Here is a 20,300-nt window from a genome sequence, read left to right as displayed (position 1 = left end):
GTGCGACCATAGACAATATATATACACAATGCTATGTCTAGTTGAAAATTTCGTCCATTATATTTTAAGGTGGGTTATCGATTTAATTTTGTGAAAAATCTCCAATTAAATTACTCGAATATGGAGATATAATCATTTATGTTGTCTTCTCTTGTTCGTTTAAATTTTTGGAAGAAATAGTATATGATAAAAATTTTAAAATTAACTTGGGTTGGTCGAGTGGTCAGCTCACTCGTCCGCTTAAACAAGTGTTAGGAGTTCGAATCACGCCTTGTACATACAGCTCAGATTCGAGACGGATTAATTCTTAACCTGTCGAATGGGAGGATACCATGAGAAAAAAAAAAAAAAAAAAACTCGAATATGTGCGTATTATTACTTTAACAAATTCTGTTACATATAGAGCAGATGATGGATTGATCCATAGTAGTACATACAAAGATTACTGACACTTAATTAGATCGTTAATTAAATCACGGTATATAATGATAATAAAAAGAAATGAATATAAAACATTTCCGTCAAGTAATTAATATTATCTAACTAACAGCCTAATGTAGCTACAATTTTCATATGCATAACTAATTTGGTCTCCCATCGGTTTTTATGCTAATAGTTGAAAGTGACCTAGTGGCCAAACACCGGCACCCTAAGATAGAGAAATCTTCGAAGTCTTCTCATAAATTTTAATTTTTTCCAAGTTAACACAAATTAAATTAAATTAAACTTGCTAGGCCTTCTATAGATATAGCTAGATGCGTATATAAACCTATTAAGGTACATACCCACTCAACTCCAAAGCATAGGACAAACATGAGGAACTACTTCTTGTTCTTTTCTCATTGCAAGAGCATAATTTGGGTGTGGCTTCTCTCTAAATCAAGCTAACATTAAGGTAAAGATAAAATTTAAACACACAACCTAATGTGGTTTAATTTGCTTTTGCACGTCTGAATTATTTTGCTTCCGGATAATAAGTTCTTTTTTTCTAATATAGAAATTCACCATCCATTAATTGCCAAAGCAGCTAGGCAGCCAAAAATATTTATAAATATCCACAAGCACAGTGAATAATATATAATAAACAAGGCACTATATATATATATATATATATATATATATAAACAATCTCCGTTTTTTATTTTTAACTATAAATTTTAAGAAATAATGTTTTATTCGATGATTTTTCATAATTTTTAGGAATAAACAAAAATTAAGATTAAAATTGGTAAATTTATTTTTAGTTCTGTTTATTTTTTTAATAGGTGCTTTTGGGTAATTTTTGTTATCCTTTAACTTTTTCTTTTTCATTCTTCGGCCCTTTATTGACTTCTAATTTAGAGGAAATGCTACTTTGAAACCCATTTATACAACGTAACTCTCATAACACGACTCATATACAATCGACTTTGTGCAAATTTTTCATGGGCTATGTGGATGTGTAAACTTTTTCTATTTTCATAAGTTTTTACAGCGCAAGGAGGTTGTGTGGAATAATTTATAAACTAAAATTTTCAAACTCTTAGTGTGTATGCGAAACTTATCGCTTCCTCTATATAGGGATCCAACCCATGCTATCCTATATGTAGGTGACCGAATTCATACGAGGTCTTGCTTGTAAATTAAGTATTCACCTTTTATCATTAATTTGAAGATTATTTTATAACATTTGATGAGGTTTATAACTTGTCCTGCATATCTCAAACCATCACTACAAGGAACATGCGATTTGGTGGCAGTTTTTAAGGGCGAAACCGTCACAAAATAATTTTACAGCGTTTGGTGGATTGCTAATTTTTAAGGTATCGGTAAATAGATTTGCGATGATTTTCGGTAATTGTCAATATATCTGTCGCTATATCAAATATTGTGGTGGTTTGTTTCTGGGTCAGTTTATAATTGCTGCCATGTCTTAAGCTAGAATTTGGCAATTAATTGCGGTAGTTTATATATTATCTACTGTTATTTCAGCCAAAGAAAATTTTATTATTTGCAGCAGTTCATAACTGTTGCTAAAATAGCCTTTAAAAAACTCACAATAATTTTTCACGTTTATTTATGGCCGTTTTTAACTGTCGTTATTTTTTATTATTTTTTAAAATTTTGTTGATATATCATGCTATTACTTTTTTAGATATATTTATTATTTTAAAAAATTTATTATGTTTTTACGTGAGAATTTGAGCAAGTGAATAATTTTAACCGGTAATTTGTTTACCATCGGATTTAGCGGCAGAATAAATTCAACGATATAAACCTCGCCGGTAACTATTTACTAGCGGATTTTTTCGTCCGCCGCTAAGATATAAACTTTTAATTAGCGAAATTTTGGAACTTGTTACAATTGAATTCCCCCTGGTAAATCCAACCGTAATATATTATTTATTATTATTAATTAAATTAATAGTTATCGGCAGATTTAACCGACGGTAAACTTAAATTTTATCTTTTTTTAAAAGTTATTTGAAAATTCAATATATAATTTTAAATATTTAAATTTAATAATTTTTAAACTCACAAAATTCAATTAAGCAGGAAAATCAGATTTGAAATGCACTAAACCCTCAATTACAAAAATTGAACCAAAATTAAACCAGAAATCGAAAGAGCAATACTGATGAGCATTAGAGATTAGGCTATAATAATGTTACTATATTACATAAAGAATCAACCATACCAAACTAATTATGATATTAAGGCTATTATTGGTTCTAAGATTGCAGAAAAGAGTTAAACAACTCCCAAAACTAATCAAACACAGAGTTCCTTACTACTATATTTGTAAATTGTATACACTTTATGGGCTCGAGAAAAAAACGTGAAATCCATATGAGATTGAAACTACAGCACAATGTCTCCCAATTTCGAGTCCATTGTACATAGACTTTATGGGATGGGTAAAAAAATTTGAAACATTTTTTGGAGACAAGATTAGAACCAGGATGATAAAATTATGAGCAACACCCTTAGACATGTTATCGTATTGCTTCTTTTCAATATCAGAGTGCCCAAAATTCAATTAATCTTTCCCCTAATTTGATGAGAACTCGATCAACCAAATTCGATTTCAAAAAAATAATTATTCTTTATTCCTTTTGTGGTAATCAATTATATGAACATAAAGACATAGGATGGAACTGAAATTCAAATTTTCAAATTTATAATCAGACATGAAATTACAATTGACTAGAGATTTGAAGAAATAACAAAAGGGATACTTATATAACATACATGCTTGTTACATAGACCTAGAGAAGCTTACAGTATATGCTTACACTACAAGAAAAACGTTGAGTATCATCGGATTTAGTGTCGAACATTAGCGTTGGCTTTACCGACAGATTTACCGACGGCTTTGACATGAAATTCGTTGAGCCAAACAGTTATCGCCGGATTCCAGTTTCCGATGGTAAATTTGTCAGTAATACTTGCGGGGGAAATTGAGGAAATAGGCGTGAAATGTTGCTTGGGATTTACTGTCGAAGAAAGTCGTCGGTAAATCCATCTTAGTGAAATGCTGCGTTTTGGTCATTCGCAACAAGTTACTGTCGGATTTATTCGCCGGTAAATCTGACAGTAATAAGCCCTAATATTCAAGCACGAACGCCTCTCCCCTTCGATTCGAAACTACTCTCTCTCTCTCTAACCCCTCTTCTCCCTTTCTCTCTCTAGCTGTGTCTCAACCCCGTCGATGCCGTCAACCCCGCCGCCACAGACGGTTACGACGCCTCCCTCCTCTCCTTACACCCCTTATTTGCCGCGACATCTCTATTGCAGCCACCGTTGCGAACCCTAGCCTCTGTTGCAGCCGCTGCTCTTCTCACTGCTGACAAGCGCTGTTTTTTGTGTTGCCAACTTTGTCATCTACCGCCAGGTCCAACTTTGTCATCGTCCACTAGGTCCAGGTTAGTGAGGTTCCCACCAATTTTTATTATTAAGTCTAATTTGTATATTGTTCTGCTATTGTTCTACTGTTTTTTTCTAAAATTCTTTTTGTTTAAAAGAAGAATGAAAGTATAAGCCTTTGACCTGTGAGGTAGATGAGTTGATTTCATGTTAAGATTTTGTGTTAATGAATGATTATAGAGATTAGAAAAAATATGCTGCATTATTTGAACTGTTAGTAATTAGTGATATTTTCATTTTTTTATTCTTTCTTCATCTTAAATTTGTTGATGATTGCAACCTTACATCATGACATGCAGAGTGCAGTTTTAATTTCATATTTCTTGAAAAAAAAATCGTTGAAATTTGAAATGGACCATCCATCCATCCATCCATTTTGACCTACCCATTTTCCAATATGTATTAACATAATACTAGCATTATGTATAACATTACAACTAAGTCTAAATTGCTAATGTTTGCAAGAAAAATGTGTTATCTGAAAGTTCCTGTTGTGTGTGGCAATGGTATTTAATTATCTAAGTCTAAGGGTATTTTTGGTTGCGGGTAAAAATGGAGTGAAATTCCTATAAAGAAAATGGGCTAAAAATTTTTCATGGATGTGTTTCAGTGTGTAGATTTTACCTACAAAGCTCATCCATGGAGATTTTCACTATTAAACCGAACCTAGCTTATCTAGTTCCTTTCAATTTGCAATAGTTTTACCATGTTATACTTTTTTTCTTGTTGCATTCATCCAATGCTTTAATCATGTGTAGATTCAAAGCCACGTTCTTATCATTCAGTCAAACAATTTTTATATTTAGTAGAAAAGTTTTGTCTTTCTATTTTGCGCAATATTATCAATAACTTCATCAATTCAAAATAACCATTTCCATGCTCCTCTCTTTTACTTGTTCAAAGATTTTACAATGCTCTTCTTTAATTGAAATTTCATTTCCACTTCAAGTGACAAATATAGTAATATGAAATCACATGTGCAAGCTTCAATATCAATGTTAAAAGAGCTCAATACTTTATTCCATTAATTGATTTATTGTTGCTGTTTGTGAAATTCTTCTGATCAGCTTATACTTACTATTAGAAAACAGTAATAAGCTTATAATTAATCTTTGTCTAATTCTTATTGTTAATTAGACTTCATACCTCTCTCGTATTTAAAAAGTATTTTAGAATTTAGCACTTTCTCTGTTGATCAGATCTTGAATCTTTTACCTTTTTGGCCTGCTCACCCATATTCTCATTATTGCAAGGCCTCTTAACTTTTGCCTATCTAATCTTTCTATTTTAGCATGGTTGTTGTTCCACTGATTGATTGTGATGAATTGTGAAAGAGGTCTTGTTACTTGTTTTTTTTATCAACTGGTAATTAGTATTTTTTATTGAACCAAATAATTTATTGTGTGTTGACCGATGTTGTGGGTTGAGATTGGTTGGATTTGTGAGAACCGTAAAGGTGGTTATATGTCTAATTTTAAGGGAGCTTATGTCTAATTTTTTCAGAAAATTTTGTTGAATGATTCATGTAGTTAATATATGCTGATTAGTGTTAATAATACATTCTTGTTGCAGACATGATGACAAGTAACAGAGGTAGACCGAGTAGGTCTCGTGATCGCGGTAAAAGGAGAGTTTTTCCACCGAATCCCCTGTGACTATTCAGTCTTTGTCCTCTACCTCAACTACCCCGTCGACCCTTGTAATATCATAGGTTGGTCTAGCAGACCAACAGTTCATAGTCCCAAACCCGAAATACGTGCCTCCTTCTGCTACGCCCCCTGCAGATCTAGTGATAGAGCCCGCAGTGGGTGATTCCTTTAGTGTCCCCAGCAGGATGTTCCTCCACCACCGCCCGTCATCTGGCTGAAAATTTGGCCCGATGGCATGCAGGAGTGAGTACATACAATTTTTTAATCTTAAGTTTGTTAATCTTAAGTTTATGCGTTCTATATGTTTACTAATGTTAGATTTTTTCTTTGATAGGTTTGCTCCAAACCCCAATGCTTGCACACATAAGATCTCTGAGGTCATTAAGTCAATGTACGACTACCCGTGGCTGACCTACACTCAGATCCCGGCTGAGACCAGATATCGATGGTTTCAGAAGTGGGCGGTAAGAACCCAATAATGTTGAATTAATCAACTGTATTTGAACTGTATTTTATTCTGACTAACTAATATTCTTGAATCACTTTGTGTAGTTGAAATTCATATGCGATGCAGAGCATAATATCATGATCAAAAAGATCTACGACCACCAGACAGCTAAACGACTTCAGCAGATGATAAGCGACGTTCGTAAGGATGCGACCACCTAACGTCGTAGATTTGTCCAGCCATCAAGAAGGAACTGGAGGCTTATTTTAAGAATGATGAGGGGTTCAAGCATCACGGTCTGATAAACATTGCTAATAGAGTTTGGCCCAGGTCGTCGAAGTATATGGGTGGGTTGGTGACCTTCATGAAGGCAAAAAACAGACTGGTAAAAATTTAGTCATTATTTAATTTTTTAGTAGTTACTTGAATTAGTTGGTTAATTTATTCATTTATTTTATTGGTTGATATATTAATTTGTAGTCTAGGTTATTGGACCGTGAGGCGACACTGGCAGAGATCTTCAAGTATACCCAACTTTGAAGGCCAACAAGGAGAGATTTGTGACCCAGCAATCTTAACTGTCTAGTGCAAACGACGAAGCCAGCTCTGAAACCTCAGTGGTAGAACCTGATAGGATTTGGCGCGAGACCGCCTCTGAACCCCACAAGAATCGCCGCTTTGGGTTGGGGTCATTTTTCGCCAGTGGCCTCCGCTCCTCCTCGTTGGCGGGTTCCTCTGCCTCTGCCTTTGCCACCAGCCCTGCCGATCCTCAAGAAGTTGTCGACTTAAGGGAGGAGGCGCAGAAGCTGACACAAGAGCTTCATTAGCAAGCAGAACAGTCTGAGTAGAGGTACAATGACCTTCTTGCACGTGTGGAAAGAGCCGTTGCACTCTGCTTGAACCTGACGGAGAAGCTGGAGTAGCTAGATTGGTTGCAAGAGCAGATGGAAGCGTATAACCAGCAGATGCACGCTAGAGGCATCGACACCGCTGGTTCCAGCGGCAACGCTGCTAGCGAGGCACTGGCGTTAGCACCTACTATGCAACCTCAGCAGGGGGATCATGACGATGATGACGATGACGATTACCGAGATCTGTAGGGGTCAGGGTTTTATTTTTTTGTTTGTTGACTTTATTGTATTCTACTTCTGTGACATTTTATTGTATTCAGACTATTTATTTTTAATAAAATAATTTATTGATTTCTTCTAATTTTAGATTTTTGCTAATAATTTTGTTAACAAGAGTTTTAATTTGACTACTAATTATGGCTTAACTGAGCCAAAAAAATATTAGTGATGGATTTACCTTGGATAAATCTGACGGTAACTTGGCGCCTAAACACGTGAAATGCCGCCTAAACACGTGAAATGCCGCCAAAGTTACCGTGGATTAATCTGACGGTAATTATAAACTCAGTATCGACAAATCCATTGAAAATACCAACGGAAAATGTGCCGATAGTTAGTGTCGGATAAAAAAACCCGCTGGTAAGCAGTTTCCGATGACGTTTATACCGTCAACTCCGGCGATATTCAGTATTTTTCTTGTAGTGTTAATCAAACTAAATAGACCTAATGGAATCTATAACAAAGAAGGGGCTTTAACAACAATAATTGCAGTAAGAACATGTATGTATGGACATTTGGACAGTGTTAAACAATCAAGAAGAGATTGACACTCGATCAATCCCGCTGAGAAAATAAGGGAAGATCTAAAGCACTAAAAAGCCCCCAATCACCCGACAAACAATAACAAATGTATCATCATCCTATTAAATACTCCAAGAACACTCAAATAATAAGAGGTTTAAACACGACATAAAATAGATCAATTAGAACAAAAACAATAACAAATGTATCTTCATCCTATTCAATTCATTAAGCAAAGGAGTCAAGCAGTATATATATATATATATTTTGAATTTTTTTCAATAATTGAGGGTAGAAGATTTGTTCTGTTGTTTAAAATATTTTTGAAATTGTTAATCTTCTGAGTTTGTATGTCTATTTGTTCAATTGTTTGTGCAATTATTGCTAACTTTTTTGTTTGAGGGTTTAAGGTTTGTTTAATTTTTTGTTTAATTGCCAGATATACATACATACATACATAGAGGGGGGAGAGAGAAAGAGAAAGGGAGAGAGAAGTGAGGTTGATGATGTTGCAGAAATAGAGGGGAACTGTTTGCAAATTCGAATTTAGGGTCAATTTTACCGGCAGATTTACAGTGAAAAAAATTCGTCAGTAACATACAGCCTGCGACCAAAATGTGCGTTTCATTTAATTACGTTACCGTCGAAAATTAGTTAACAACTCTCGATGAAGCACTTATACACTCATACAGACAGTTTTGGTCGAGTAACAAGTCAGCTAAACATAGTCTTTTAAGTGCTACACACAGATTTTGATGAAGCACTTATACACTCATACAGACAGTTTAAAAATAATGGGTGTATAAGTGCTTCATCAAAATCTGTGTGCAACACCTAAAAGTTGTTAACTATATGATCGAGTAACAAGTCAACACCTAAACATAAAAAGATTCATCAAAATCTGTGTGCAGCACCTAAAAGACTAAAACATTTTGAAAGGTCTTCCATTAGATTTCTTTTCACCAATAATATATTGTCAAAATACATTATATCCTTGTTAGAAGCTACTATCTATTTCCCCCACAAATAAAATATATGACACAAGATGACAAGTGTCTGAAAAAGGTTTGAAAACCAATAATAACCTTTGACAGATGTTAAAAAAATAACTAATTAAAAGCACTTGTAATACAGAAATCAATAACATTTTGCTAAATTAGCTCCGGTACAGGTTGAAGTATACATTCTCGTTTATCAAGTGAAGACTTTATCAAAAGGAAATGCATGTATATTGTTTTCAATCTTGCTGAAAACTTTAACCAAAGTTAAATTAAACTAAACATTATTAAAAATGAGGATTTCAGCGAAGAAGGGGACAAAAGTACCTCTAGTTTGACATCATTAGGATCTTCAATGTGAAAGATAAGCATAAAGTAACTAATTAAGAAAGGCATTATATTAATACCATTGGTTCATCTTCAGCATTTGAGTATTCGGCGGGTGAGTCCTCCTTGACGAGTAATGGACATCTTCGCCTCTTTTGGCCTTTTGGAACCTTTTTTGGAGTCCCTCTTGACTTCACAACAGCTGGATCACCTATTAGCGCTGATGTGGGAGAAAGCCTTGCTTGTGCATCACTTTTATTTTGCACCTTCGAAATTAGCTTAAGTAACTCACCTGAGATTTTTCTATAGTCGGCTGAATTTTTTGAAGAAATATCACAAAGCTTCCAATAAATTGATGCCATTGCACCGCATCTAAGTGTGGGCACTATATCATCAGCGTAGTCTTGCTCGCCAATTGAGCATATAAAATCACTCTTTGCATCTCTTGTCCATCTTTTTAGGATAAGAGATGTAGGGACGCATTTTGCATTGCGATGCTTCAAGACCCCAAAGATGTTGGAGCACGGTAATCCACGAGTCTCAAATAGCCTGCACTCACACGCAAACATGTCCTTGTCTTTATTGTAAGATACTTTAAATTGACATTGCTGATTAAAATACTCACTCGTGTTGTACTCAACAATGTCTCCACTGTTTGGGCATTCAGTCACATTTAAGGCACCTGCTGCTTCTATCTCATCTTTCACAAGTTTGAAAATATTTCTAGTATAAGTTCAGCAGCTTGTTTCTCAAAACTTTCCAAGCACACGTAGTCAAAACAGGAAACTTATAAAAGGTTTCAAAGTCAGTAGTAAGATGGTTGTTTCGGTAATGCCTTAGTACTTCACTAAATTTATGCATGAATTCAAGGAGACTGGTTTTACTGTCAACATAGTTCTTCAATAATGAATGAATTCCCTCACACTATGATGTAGTTCTTATGCGGCCAAAGAAGTGCTCCCTCAAATATGCGGTAGCCCACTTCATTTTGTCATTATAAATGCCCTGGAACCATTCATTCTCGGCAAGTCCGTATTTATATATGATCTCGCTCCATATCTCCTCAAATATTTGTACGGTAAACTGTACATATAATAATACATTAAAATCGTCCCAAAAATGCTTGTTTTTTATATTCTGTACCGCATTACGATGCAGATTCCATGCACAAAGGTGGTGTGGTATACCAGAAAATACTTCTAAGATAGCCTCTCTCATAGCATGGTCTCCGTCTATCACAATGCCTCCGGGTAATTTTCCTGACATGATTTCCAAAAATTCCTTCAGTGCCCACTTGAAAGTTTCGGACCTTTCATCTAAGAGCAGGGCACATCCAAAGATAGTTGTTTGGCCATGGTGGTTGGTCCCTGAAAATATGACTAAGGGCTTGTTGTAGACATTTTTCTTGTAAGTGGTGTCAAAAGCGAGTACATCGCCAAAACATTCGTAATCAACAACGCTTGCTCCATCAGCCCACACCAAATTATCCAACCTACCATCCTTTAAGGTGAACTTTCCTAGAAATAACGGGTCACTGTCTGCCTTGGACAACAGATAGGCCAACGCAGCAAATGCATCACTGTTTTTCACTTTGCCACGCCTAGTCTTACTAATGTGGTTATGTAAGTCGTTGCTGGTAAAACCCACTTTATCATATCCACCTTTTTGGGAAACCATGTAACCCATTATGTGGCAAGTTTTAACACCACATGCTCGCAAGCTGTCTGCTTGTGTTTTATCGGCCTCATTAAGCCCACGATTCGCGGCAATAAGATGTCTGTACTTAGGTGGACACAGTGGATGATTGTGTTCACTCTCAAAGAGACTGACTTTTCACTTACCCGTTCTATATTGACGAATGAATCGAATCATCGCCCTGCAGTTGACACGAGTAATTGCCCTATGCTCCCTTTGCCGATTGTCCCTTTTAAGGTGTTTCCAATGTCTTTCTCCTGCTTTATTTCAAACCAACTGTCTTGTATTAATGTTGCCATTAGCATCCACCGTCTTCAAGTCTTTTCGGGACACAAATCCATAGCACTTGGCATATTTGGCATAAAATTCACAAACTTGAGATTCTGTATCAAACACCAGTCCCCATATGTCTTCGATGGTCAAATCAGTTATCAACTTTTCAAAACCATCAGCATTAATTATATCTGCCTCTGCTTCATCTACAGTTACATCCACCATATCATCACTTTCATCGGAACTGCACTCATACTCAACACTTAAATCCTCAGATTGATCACCATCCTTATACGACTCTTTGCCATCATTCTCCATGACTGAACTTAAAATTTTAACATGTTAGGTACTAAATAAATGCTAGGAGAATGGAATAGGCAAAATAAACTCAATTTTTTATGATTAAAATTATTGGTCAATCAAATTCTATGAAACCTAAGAGCTATTAGTGCATAAGAATGTTATTTATATGACAACCAAGAGTTACGAAAAAAAATTCTCTGACTTATTAACTTTCTATGGTCTTTCTTTTGAAAACAAGAATACAACGGATTCAAATAAATATGAAATGACTTATTATCTAGGAGCATAAAGAAAGAAAATTGAGTATGATCCACTATAATTTTCTTTTTATTCTTTTTGCACTTTTTCTAGTGATAAAATTCACTCAATGCACCTATTTTATTTCAACTACCCCGTTCTAAGATCACAATTTTAGTCACATGCTTCTCTGGTAACTTACCCACGCGAAAAGTGTTCTATTTGATAAGGTAAAGATAACAATAATGTTAGATATTAGATAAATCTATATGAGATAATAATAAGTGAAATTTTTTTTCATTATTTATAAAGATTATATAAAATGTGATGAAGGATCCATGACAATGATTTCATAGGATCTTCACTGTAGTTGAATAAAGTTGGGGTTACAAATTACATACATATATACAACTAATTAATAAGCAGGAGTTAATAGCTCTATTTGGAGGTTGGCTAGAAAGCAGGGTTATAATGAATGCAATGTGAGCATGCATGGGGTTGTGCCATGCTAAGGTTGGCAGCCATGGCCATGGCCCCTTTTTCTAATATTAAATGCATACTATATATTACAAGCTAGGCAAGTAGCTAGCTCTAGTCTTTTTCCTTATTCATAGCAGTACTACTAAGGCTTAGTTTGGTAAAGCTTTTACATTTTGAAAGTAGCTTATAAAAGACAGCTTTTTAAAAGCTGCAGCACTTGCGTTTGGTAAAATCAAATCAAAAATGACTTTTAACAAGTACAAGTACCATAATTGTGTTTGGTAAAACAACTTTTAAAACTTAAAAAATTATAATAAACATGTTTATAACGAAGAATAATTTATTTTTTTAAATTCTTTAAAATTTTATATAATATTTTTTTAAAATAAAATAATTTTAAAATAAAAAATTCATAATAAAAATAAATATAATAAATAAACTCTTTTCTTTTTTAACTTTAAAATTTTACATAAGTATCATAAAAATTTATTTTATCCTAAACATCATTAAAAATATTAAATTACCTAAATCAAATTTTAGAGACTAATAGTTTAAATATTTACTCCTGATTCCAGATGCAAAATCAAAACAGACAAGGGGATCAAAATTAATAAACTAGGGAGAAAAGTAATCAAAATACATTAATTTTATATAAATAAAGCAAGGAGATCAACAATCTTCAAGTAGGCAAAGAGCAATAATGCTTAATAAGCAAAGCAGAAATCTTCAAATCAAAGCATCAATATTGAAAGCATTTGCACTTATGTAGTTATGTTAGCAAATGATAGATATCAAAAGGCAGCTTCATCCACAAGGATCCACCTAAACCTAGATCAAATCACAGTAAAAGGAAGCATTTTTAGGCAACCCAGATGAAAAGATAAGACCTACAAAAGGAACACAGGTAGAAGTAAGAACCTTGCTGGGTACAAAAGATGATGGGAGAGTAACTTGTGATTACACTAATACATAAGTCCCTCCTCTTCTCCCACGAATTGAGACTATCTTCTGCTTGATCATCATGCAGTTTGAAGGTCATCACAGTCAAAGAAACTCTCTCTCTCTCTCTCTCTCTCTCTCTCTCTCTCTCTCTCTCTCTCTCTCTCTCTCTCTCTCTCTCTCTCTCTCTCTCTCTCTCTCTCTCTCTCTCTCCTCTCTCTCTCTCTCTCTCTCTCCTCTCTCTCTCTCTCTCTCTCTCTCTCTCTCTCTCTCTCTCTCTCTCTCCTCTCTCTTCTCTCTCTCTCTCTCTCTCTCTCTCTCTCCTCTCTCTCTCTCTCTCTCTCTCTGACCGTGTTTTTCTCTATTTAGTTCTCTTCGCTTTTGTTAGTGTTCCATAAAATGGCATCCACTATGCCATGATTTCTCACTTTGTAGAAAATATAACAGCAAGATTAGAAAAAGCTTCATTTAAAAATTTTCATTTAGTGTGAATTTTTTTAAAAATTATTATGGATCGAATACTTGTGTTGAATCTATAGTAACTAATTTCAAAGTTCCAAAGAGGACATCCAGTAGTCTAATTAAAGTGTTAATTTCATAAAGGTTGACTCCACAAAATGCTATGTGCCTATGTTAATAAATTATCAATAATCCTAGTGAGAAAGATACTAGTTATACAATAATCAATAATCATAGGTCATAACTTTGCAATCCTAGCCGTGGGTTGTTTCTGTATATTGTTGAGTTTCATGTGTATGACTTGACAATTGAATATTTATGTATCATACCTCAGTTTCAGAATTCACAAATTAGTAAGGATTTGAGCTTCAATATTTGTTAACATTTGACAAGTTCAAAATTCAACAACCTAAAATTCAAGAGGAATTTGGGTATGTTTGTTCGAATTTCAATATTTGTTAATATTTGTTCAAATTAGTTCACTTGCTATAGTTATGGTTTTAGTATAAGCATAACATAACAAAAGGTAAAATGTAATAATTATCACATAACTTCAGAGAGAAAAAGTATAGTTTACTCTTATAGAATGAAAATTACACATAGAACTATTGAAAAAAGGTAAATCTAAAATGAAAAAGCTTTCTTGGAGGCTGGACTTAGAAGACGAACAGAAAGAAAGACAATCAAAAGTAGCAATAGAAAGATAAAATCACTCAATAACAGAAAATTGAAGAAATCAAAGAGTCATCCAATAAATCTAAGAAGTGACATTATTGATGATGACGATGATGAAGATTAAATAATCATTCAACAACCCAACAATTATAACACAGTAACAAACATTACAACAACATTTGAACAAAAATTTTAGAAATTAAAAGGAAGAAGAAAAATGAGCGCAAAAAAAGGGTGCATTTTCAGATATTATACTAAAAAAGAAGTAAGAGGAAACATGAATAAGAGACTGTGTTTGAATATAGCATCCAATCCTTTGCAGAAAGAAGTTTTTTTCTTTCGATTTTTATAAAATTTTGAAAAATTAGTTTGTAATCAAAAGTTAACTAGTTTAAAGTATAGTGAGTAGACATAGTGAAAGAATAGACCCGGAGGATATGAATTTTCTTTTGAAGTTTATTATATGGAAAATTTTTTGTTTTTGGTTTTAACTTCTGTCCATTCAGTTTCATGATAAAGGAACAGAACTATATCGATTCCTTATAATATGTTTTTGGTTTACTTTTAATTCACAGAGTCTTTGCATTGAGCTTTTTTTTTAATCAAATTATTTTATGGTTTTTTCCGAAGACTTGTGGAATATTTAGGAACTTTCAAGTCAAAGGATGTTTTGGTAATAGATTGTAGCCAATAAAGTATATTCTATGTGAGGTATTTGGTTTCACCAACCACTTCACTAAAATTGAATTTTTGAAGAGATTTATTTTTTGAATTGTTCTGTTTTTGTCCTGTTCAGGTGGATTCTATTAGTACCAAAATTTTTAGAGATTTTGTTTTTTTTTTCAGAGATTTTGTTCATGATTGAAAATAGCTAAATGGCATCTTGCAGTGCATCACTTAGAATTTGTGAAATTAGATGTGCATTAAGACACTATGCAACATTTGAAAAATAAAACTATTGTCATCTAGATTAAGTTTTCTATTAAAAAAATTACATTCACAGTTTCAGAAACATGCAGATAAAATAAGAATTCAACAATTTGTCAAAATTAACAACTAATATCAAATCACATAAATCAAACCAAATTACCCTAATTACAAAAATCACACCAATGCTATAATAATTCAAATCACAGAAATCATAGGGAGGGAATTACCAGAAAGGAGAGGCTGACGACAGTGATGAAGAATGAGGAAGATGACAAAGAAGACGGCGAGGAAGACGGAATCAGGAGGAAGGCGACGCTCTCTGGAACGCACAAGATGGCGATGCTCTATGACGCGACGATGACCTCAATTGCGAGACCAGAGAGGAGATAGGGAGAGATCTTGAGTGCGACACCACAGTGAGACAGATGAGAGAGATCGAGCTTCAGTGGGAGAGAGAGAGAGAGAGAGAGTAGGAAGAGGAGAGAAGAAGATGAAGAATACTGGAAAACCTTCATAGGCGTGATTCAACGAGAGGGTTTCTGAAACCCAGATGAAGAGTAAATTTGATTTTTTGTTTTTTTGATGTGTTTTTGTTTTGTTGTTTAAATTATTTGAAACTATAAAATTAGGATTAATTGAATTCTAAAATTTCATTAATTTAAAAGGATATTTTTGTTTAATCAAATAAAGAAAGGATGTTTAAGACTTTTTATAAAATTAAATAAAAAATATATTTTTATTTTTATTTAATTAAAGGGGTGTATTAATAAAAGTAGTGATATAATATATATTTAAAAAAGAAAAAATTAAATGCTGATGTGAAAAATAAATTCCACGTAGCTTGTTATTATTTGTCCATATTTTAAATATATCGGTACGTATAAATTTATCATCGTACCGTAACAAACGCTTTTTTTTTTTTTTTTTATCATAAAAAAAATAAGCATATACTTGGACATCAATTTTGTCCGACTTAATGTCCCATCATTAATAAATTTATTATGTTACCAATTCAATTTAGATTACATGTGTGTTAGCTCTAAGGCGATATTCAAAGAACCATGTCCAATTATTTGCTTCAATTCTCCATGGGCGTCCAACAGTATTCTGTTCCAAAATCTTCATTGAGTCATAATACTGGTGATACAACCGGTTTATTATTTCTTTCTAGGACTTGTACTTTTCATCATCATTCCTTTGATACTTTTTTATTAAAGATTTTCTATTTGTTAGTAATTGATAAACCAAAACTAACTTAATATAACAACACAATCAAATTGGTTCTTTACAATGTCGTTATAAACCTAATCTTTCACTCTAATCTTTTTCCAATTCACAAATAAAAAATTTACTATAGTCAACACCAACGATTCAAGAACACCAGTCAACAGGGGCAGAGTCTCATGCAATAAAAGGAGGCAATGGTCCCACAAACTTCAATTTTTTTAATAAATTGTATACAAATTTTAGTTTAATTCCCGATTAAATATTTTATTTTACTTTCTGCTTATTGCAAAATTAATTTTTGGCCTTTCTCTAAAATTCAATTTATTAGCTCCGCCCCTGCCAGTCAATAAATTAGTCGCATCATGATGGTTGCAGTTCCATAACTTTTCTACCATTAGTGATTGCATAGCTTCCTTCCCAGTCAAATGAGCTTCTTTGATCGTGCCATCAATCTCAATAAATAATAAAAGTCTTCATCGTCGGATACTACTAAGATACTACTTATTATTATTATTATTATTATTATTATTATTATTATTATTATTATTATTATTATTATTATTATTATTATTATTATTATTTGTTACTTTAATTTCCTTCAGTTTTTATGATACTACTATTTTTTCACTTTTTTTGGCAAGTTTCAAAGCTAATCTTGCTTTGTGACATACATAAATGCCTTGGACACCCTTCACCTATTATTATTGAAACTGTTCTTAATCATTCTAATATTCCTTATTCTAATAAATTAGATTTGGATTCTTTGTTTGTGAAGTTTCTTGTATAGGTAAAATCCAAACCTCCCTTTCCCTAATTCCCAAAATACTTATTAGCATCTTTGGAATTGGTTTTTATTGATGTTCCAGGTCTGATTACAGTACTTTATGTGAGTTTGGTTGATGTCTTCAATATATATATATATATATATTTGCCTTTATCTCTTACACCGTAAGGCTAAGGATTTCTAGCTTTTTAGTGGTAGTATAAGTGTTTGTTTGGATGTTATTAAAATTTTTTTTATTTTTAATATATTTAATAAATTTTTAATAATAAAGTATTAAAAAAATAAAAATATTTTTTTAAAAAAATTATAATTTATATCTGTAAAAAAAATCTTTTTTACTTAAAAATGGTTTAATATAAAAAATAAATAAAAAATACTTTTATATTATTATATAAAAATATAATTAATAAATAAATAAATATTTTTATATAAAATATCTAAATATTAAATTATTTTACTTTTTTAAAAAATAAAAAAAACATTCAAAAATATATTTTTTCATAAACTCACTCAAATAAATTCTAAGAGTTTAATGAAGAAAGAAACTATTTGCTACCTTAAATCTATTCATACTAATAGTGACATAATTTTTTTCTAATGATTTCAAATCCTTTTTACAGTGTCACGATGTTTAATGTTTTACATAGCTCTATTATCCACACACATAAGGGCTTTTTTATATAATTAAGCATGGTAAAAATTATAATTCCCAAAATACGCACGGTAGAAAAACGTTACGGAAATACGCATGCCCATGTGTTGGTCGTCGCCCACGAAATGGGTTTCCTCTTCATTTCTGGTGCAGCGTCCTTGAAATGGAAAAAGCAGCAGCAGGTTCCAACTCAATAGCGGCGGCCACAAAATGGTGCAGATCCCATTTAGTGCCTGTCACATGCGAAATGGGGCACATCTGGGTCGGCGGCCACGAGTTGGCCCCAACTCAACTGCAGCGGACGCGAGTTTAGCCACTTCTGGTGCACGGGCCACAAAATGTGATCGTGATTTGCCTATATAAACGCTGCTGGATCAGCCACAGAGGAAGCCATTATGTATCCACTCTCTTGCAACTCTCCAACATTCTCTCTCAAGTTCACAAGCTTCTTTCTCTCTTAAATATTTTTTTTGGGTATTCAGATTAGGTTGTTTTGTGTATGGCTTCGGAGAACGTGTATTTAATTATATATCCCAATGGAGAAATTTTCTCATACAGCAGAAGGTATTACATTCGTTTGTGATGATCCATTATGGATAATGATTCCACCACAGACATCGTTACAAGATTGAAGAATCTAATTCTGGTTCATACCGGAATGGTTGGAAAAAAAATCACGAAGTTAACCTACAGGATGCCGTTGCAGTGGCAACTCGTTTGCATATCAAAAAAATGCAGATAAAATCTGATCAGCAGGTGTCAATGATGTTCTCTTATCATCGCAGCATAGTACCATATTCGTTGGAGTTTGTCTGAATATTCAGGATATTGCGGAAGCTCGTCCAGTTCCAATAATGTGATGGTGAAAATTGAAGTGGCTGATTTTGTACCGGGTCCGGATACAAGTAGGGCCCGTAGTCAGTTCAATGGTTTGTTGTGCGGAAAGAATGAAATTTGTGAGCCGGCCTCACTTCAACCTTACATGGTTCGATAGCATCCCGATGTTGGCATCCCTGATAGTTCTGACGAGGATGACATTGAAGAATTCAGTGGTGATGAGGCAGAAGTTGTTCCGGAAACGCAACCTCTGCATGGCGACTCTGTTCTTCCAACACCTGTCGAACCGGTAGGTGGAGGTGTATCCTCCAGCACACCTGCACACTACCTGTCCCTAAATCTTGGAGCAATGCATTCGAGTAACGCAGAGGACAGACCTAGTAGCTACCCTCTCTCAGGCGAGATGGAGCTCGAGATTGGGTTAAAGTTTTTGAACTGGGAAACAGCGATGCTGGCAGTCAAAAACTACAACATCCGTAGGAGTGCAGAGTATAAGGTCGTAGAGTAAGACCAAAGAAGGTATGTATGTCGATGCAAGCAGTTCGGTGATCAATGTCGTTGGACGGTACGGGTTGCAAAGACAAGGTCTTCCAGATTTTGGGAAATTCGAAAATATGAAGGGCCTCATAGTTGCTTGGCAAGTTCGATGTCTCAAGACACGCTCAACTAGATAGCAATGTGATATGCCAGCACATATTCCCCATGGTGCATGCTGATGCGACTATTTGTGTAAAGGTGTTGCAAGGATCGGTAGAGTCAGCGTACGGGTACAAGGTGTCTTACAAGAAGGTTTGGCACGCGAAGCAGAAGGTAATCGCAAGGATCTATGGTGATTGGGACGAGTCGTATGACCAACTGCGCAGATACTTCAATGCGCTGCAAGCTTTCGTCCCAGGTATTCCTTGCAATTTCCTTTTGTATGGTCTTTGCTCTTTGTTGTCCATTTACTCCTTAACAACTTTGACCAAGTAAACAAATTTCGCCCATATCTCAAACCACTCAGATAGTCTAACCGGCCACCATCCGTCATCATTGCGGGCCGACTGTAGATGGAAGGTATCAATATTAAAGAGGGGTTTGGAGGTCCTTGCTTTCCCTCAAATTGACGCAACACTCGGTCAACATTTAGGATCTCAATCCACCTGAAAATATGAGAGGCACACCGGCCGTATAAAAGTCTCCATGTGGGTGGCCAAGGAAATCAGCCGAAACTCTAGAGAGAATCCGGGGGTCCATGTACGGTTGACAAACAAACTACACATGAAAGAAACCCGATCACTAAAGGCATATACACAGTTGTTGGTAACACATTAATAATAACAGCACCGACCTCGTCCACCTGAAGATTGTCCAATTTAGACGGTGCCTCAATAAGCGCTGCTCAGCATAGTCATTTTGTCCTTTTTTGCCTGCCCACCTGTTCGACAAGGAGAAAATTAAAAAAAAAAACTTCCAACAGAAAGGATATCTAAAAAGCACAAAGTGGAAGACATATACCATACCTTGTGGCTAAAAAACATACGCTGTCGTGACATTTGGTGCGAAGAAAGGTAATCTGTAGTATATCCACGACATGAGCACATATGACAACCGCCATACCCTCACACTGGGATCTGTTGCTAACATAGCACGATATAACCAACAGAGGACGGCGCTCCCCCAGCTGTAGGTGCAGATGGCATCATAGTCAGCCAATAATGGCAGATATCGAACATGCACGTGTTGTTCGCCTTGTCTGGAAGAAGCACTCCTCCCAACAAGTAAAGTATGTAACACCGTGCGTACTGCATGAGGCCATTATCTTCTAAGTCAAGCGGCATCTACTGAAG

At 34.5% G+C, this 20,300-nt stretch overlaps 1 protein-coding gene and 1 long non-coding RNA gene across 2 annotated transcripts; one reads left to right on the top strand and one right to left on the bottom strand.

The window, feature by feature from the left end:
• Positions 1–2,419: 2,419 nt before the first annotated feature.
• Positions 2,420–7,169, top strand: LOC140179552 (uncharacterized). The gene is made up of 5 exons (XR_011873070.1): positions 2,420–3,905; positions 5,479–5,798; positions 5,890–6,019; positions 6,108–6,388; positions 6,484–7,169. It is a non-coding gene; the product is annotated as an uncharacterized lncRNA (long non-coding RNA).
• Positions 7,170–9,048: 1,879 nt separating this feature from the next.
• Positions 9,049–11,266, bottom strand: LOC140179384 (protein FAR1-RELATED SEQUENCE 5-like). Its single transcript, XM_072218247.1, has 4 exons — positions 10,953–11,266; positions 10,124–10,757; positions 9,985–10,063; positions 9,049–9,680 (listed from the first exon to the last, which is right to left on the bottom strand). The coding sequence occupies exons 1-4, from the start codon at positions 11,264–11,266 to the stop codon at positions 9,049–9,051; spliced, it is 1,659 nt and encodes a 552-aa protein (XP_072074348.1).
• Positions 11,267–20,300: the final 9,034 nt, after the last annotated feature.

This window comes from Arachis hypogaea, chromosome 15, assembly GCF_003086295.3.
Source record: "Arachis hypogaea cultivar Tifrunner chromosome 15, arahy.Tifrunner.gnm2.J5K5, whole genome shotgun sequence".
Lineage (NCBI taxonomy): Eukaryota > Viridiplantae > Streptophyta > Magnoliopsida > Fabales > Fabaceae > Arachis > Arachis hypogaea.
Note: the sequence above shows the minus strand (reverse complement) of the source record. Positions and strands in the feature narration are given on the sequence as shown.

Coding starts and splice junctions, on each gene's coding strand:
- LOC140179384 (XM_072218247.1), bottom strand. CDS start 11,266: ATGGAGAATGATGGCAAAGAGTCGTATAAGGATGGTGATCAATCTGAG. Junction 10,758..10,952: donor GGCAACATTAATACAAGACA/GTTGGTTTGAAA, acceptor ACCTAAGTACAG/ACATCTTATTGCCGCGAATC. Junction 9,681..9,984: donor CGAGAATGAATGGTTCCAGG/GCATTTATAATG, acceptor AACTTGTGAAAG/ATGAGATAGAAGCAGCAGGT.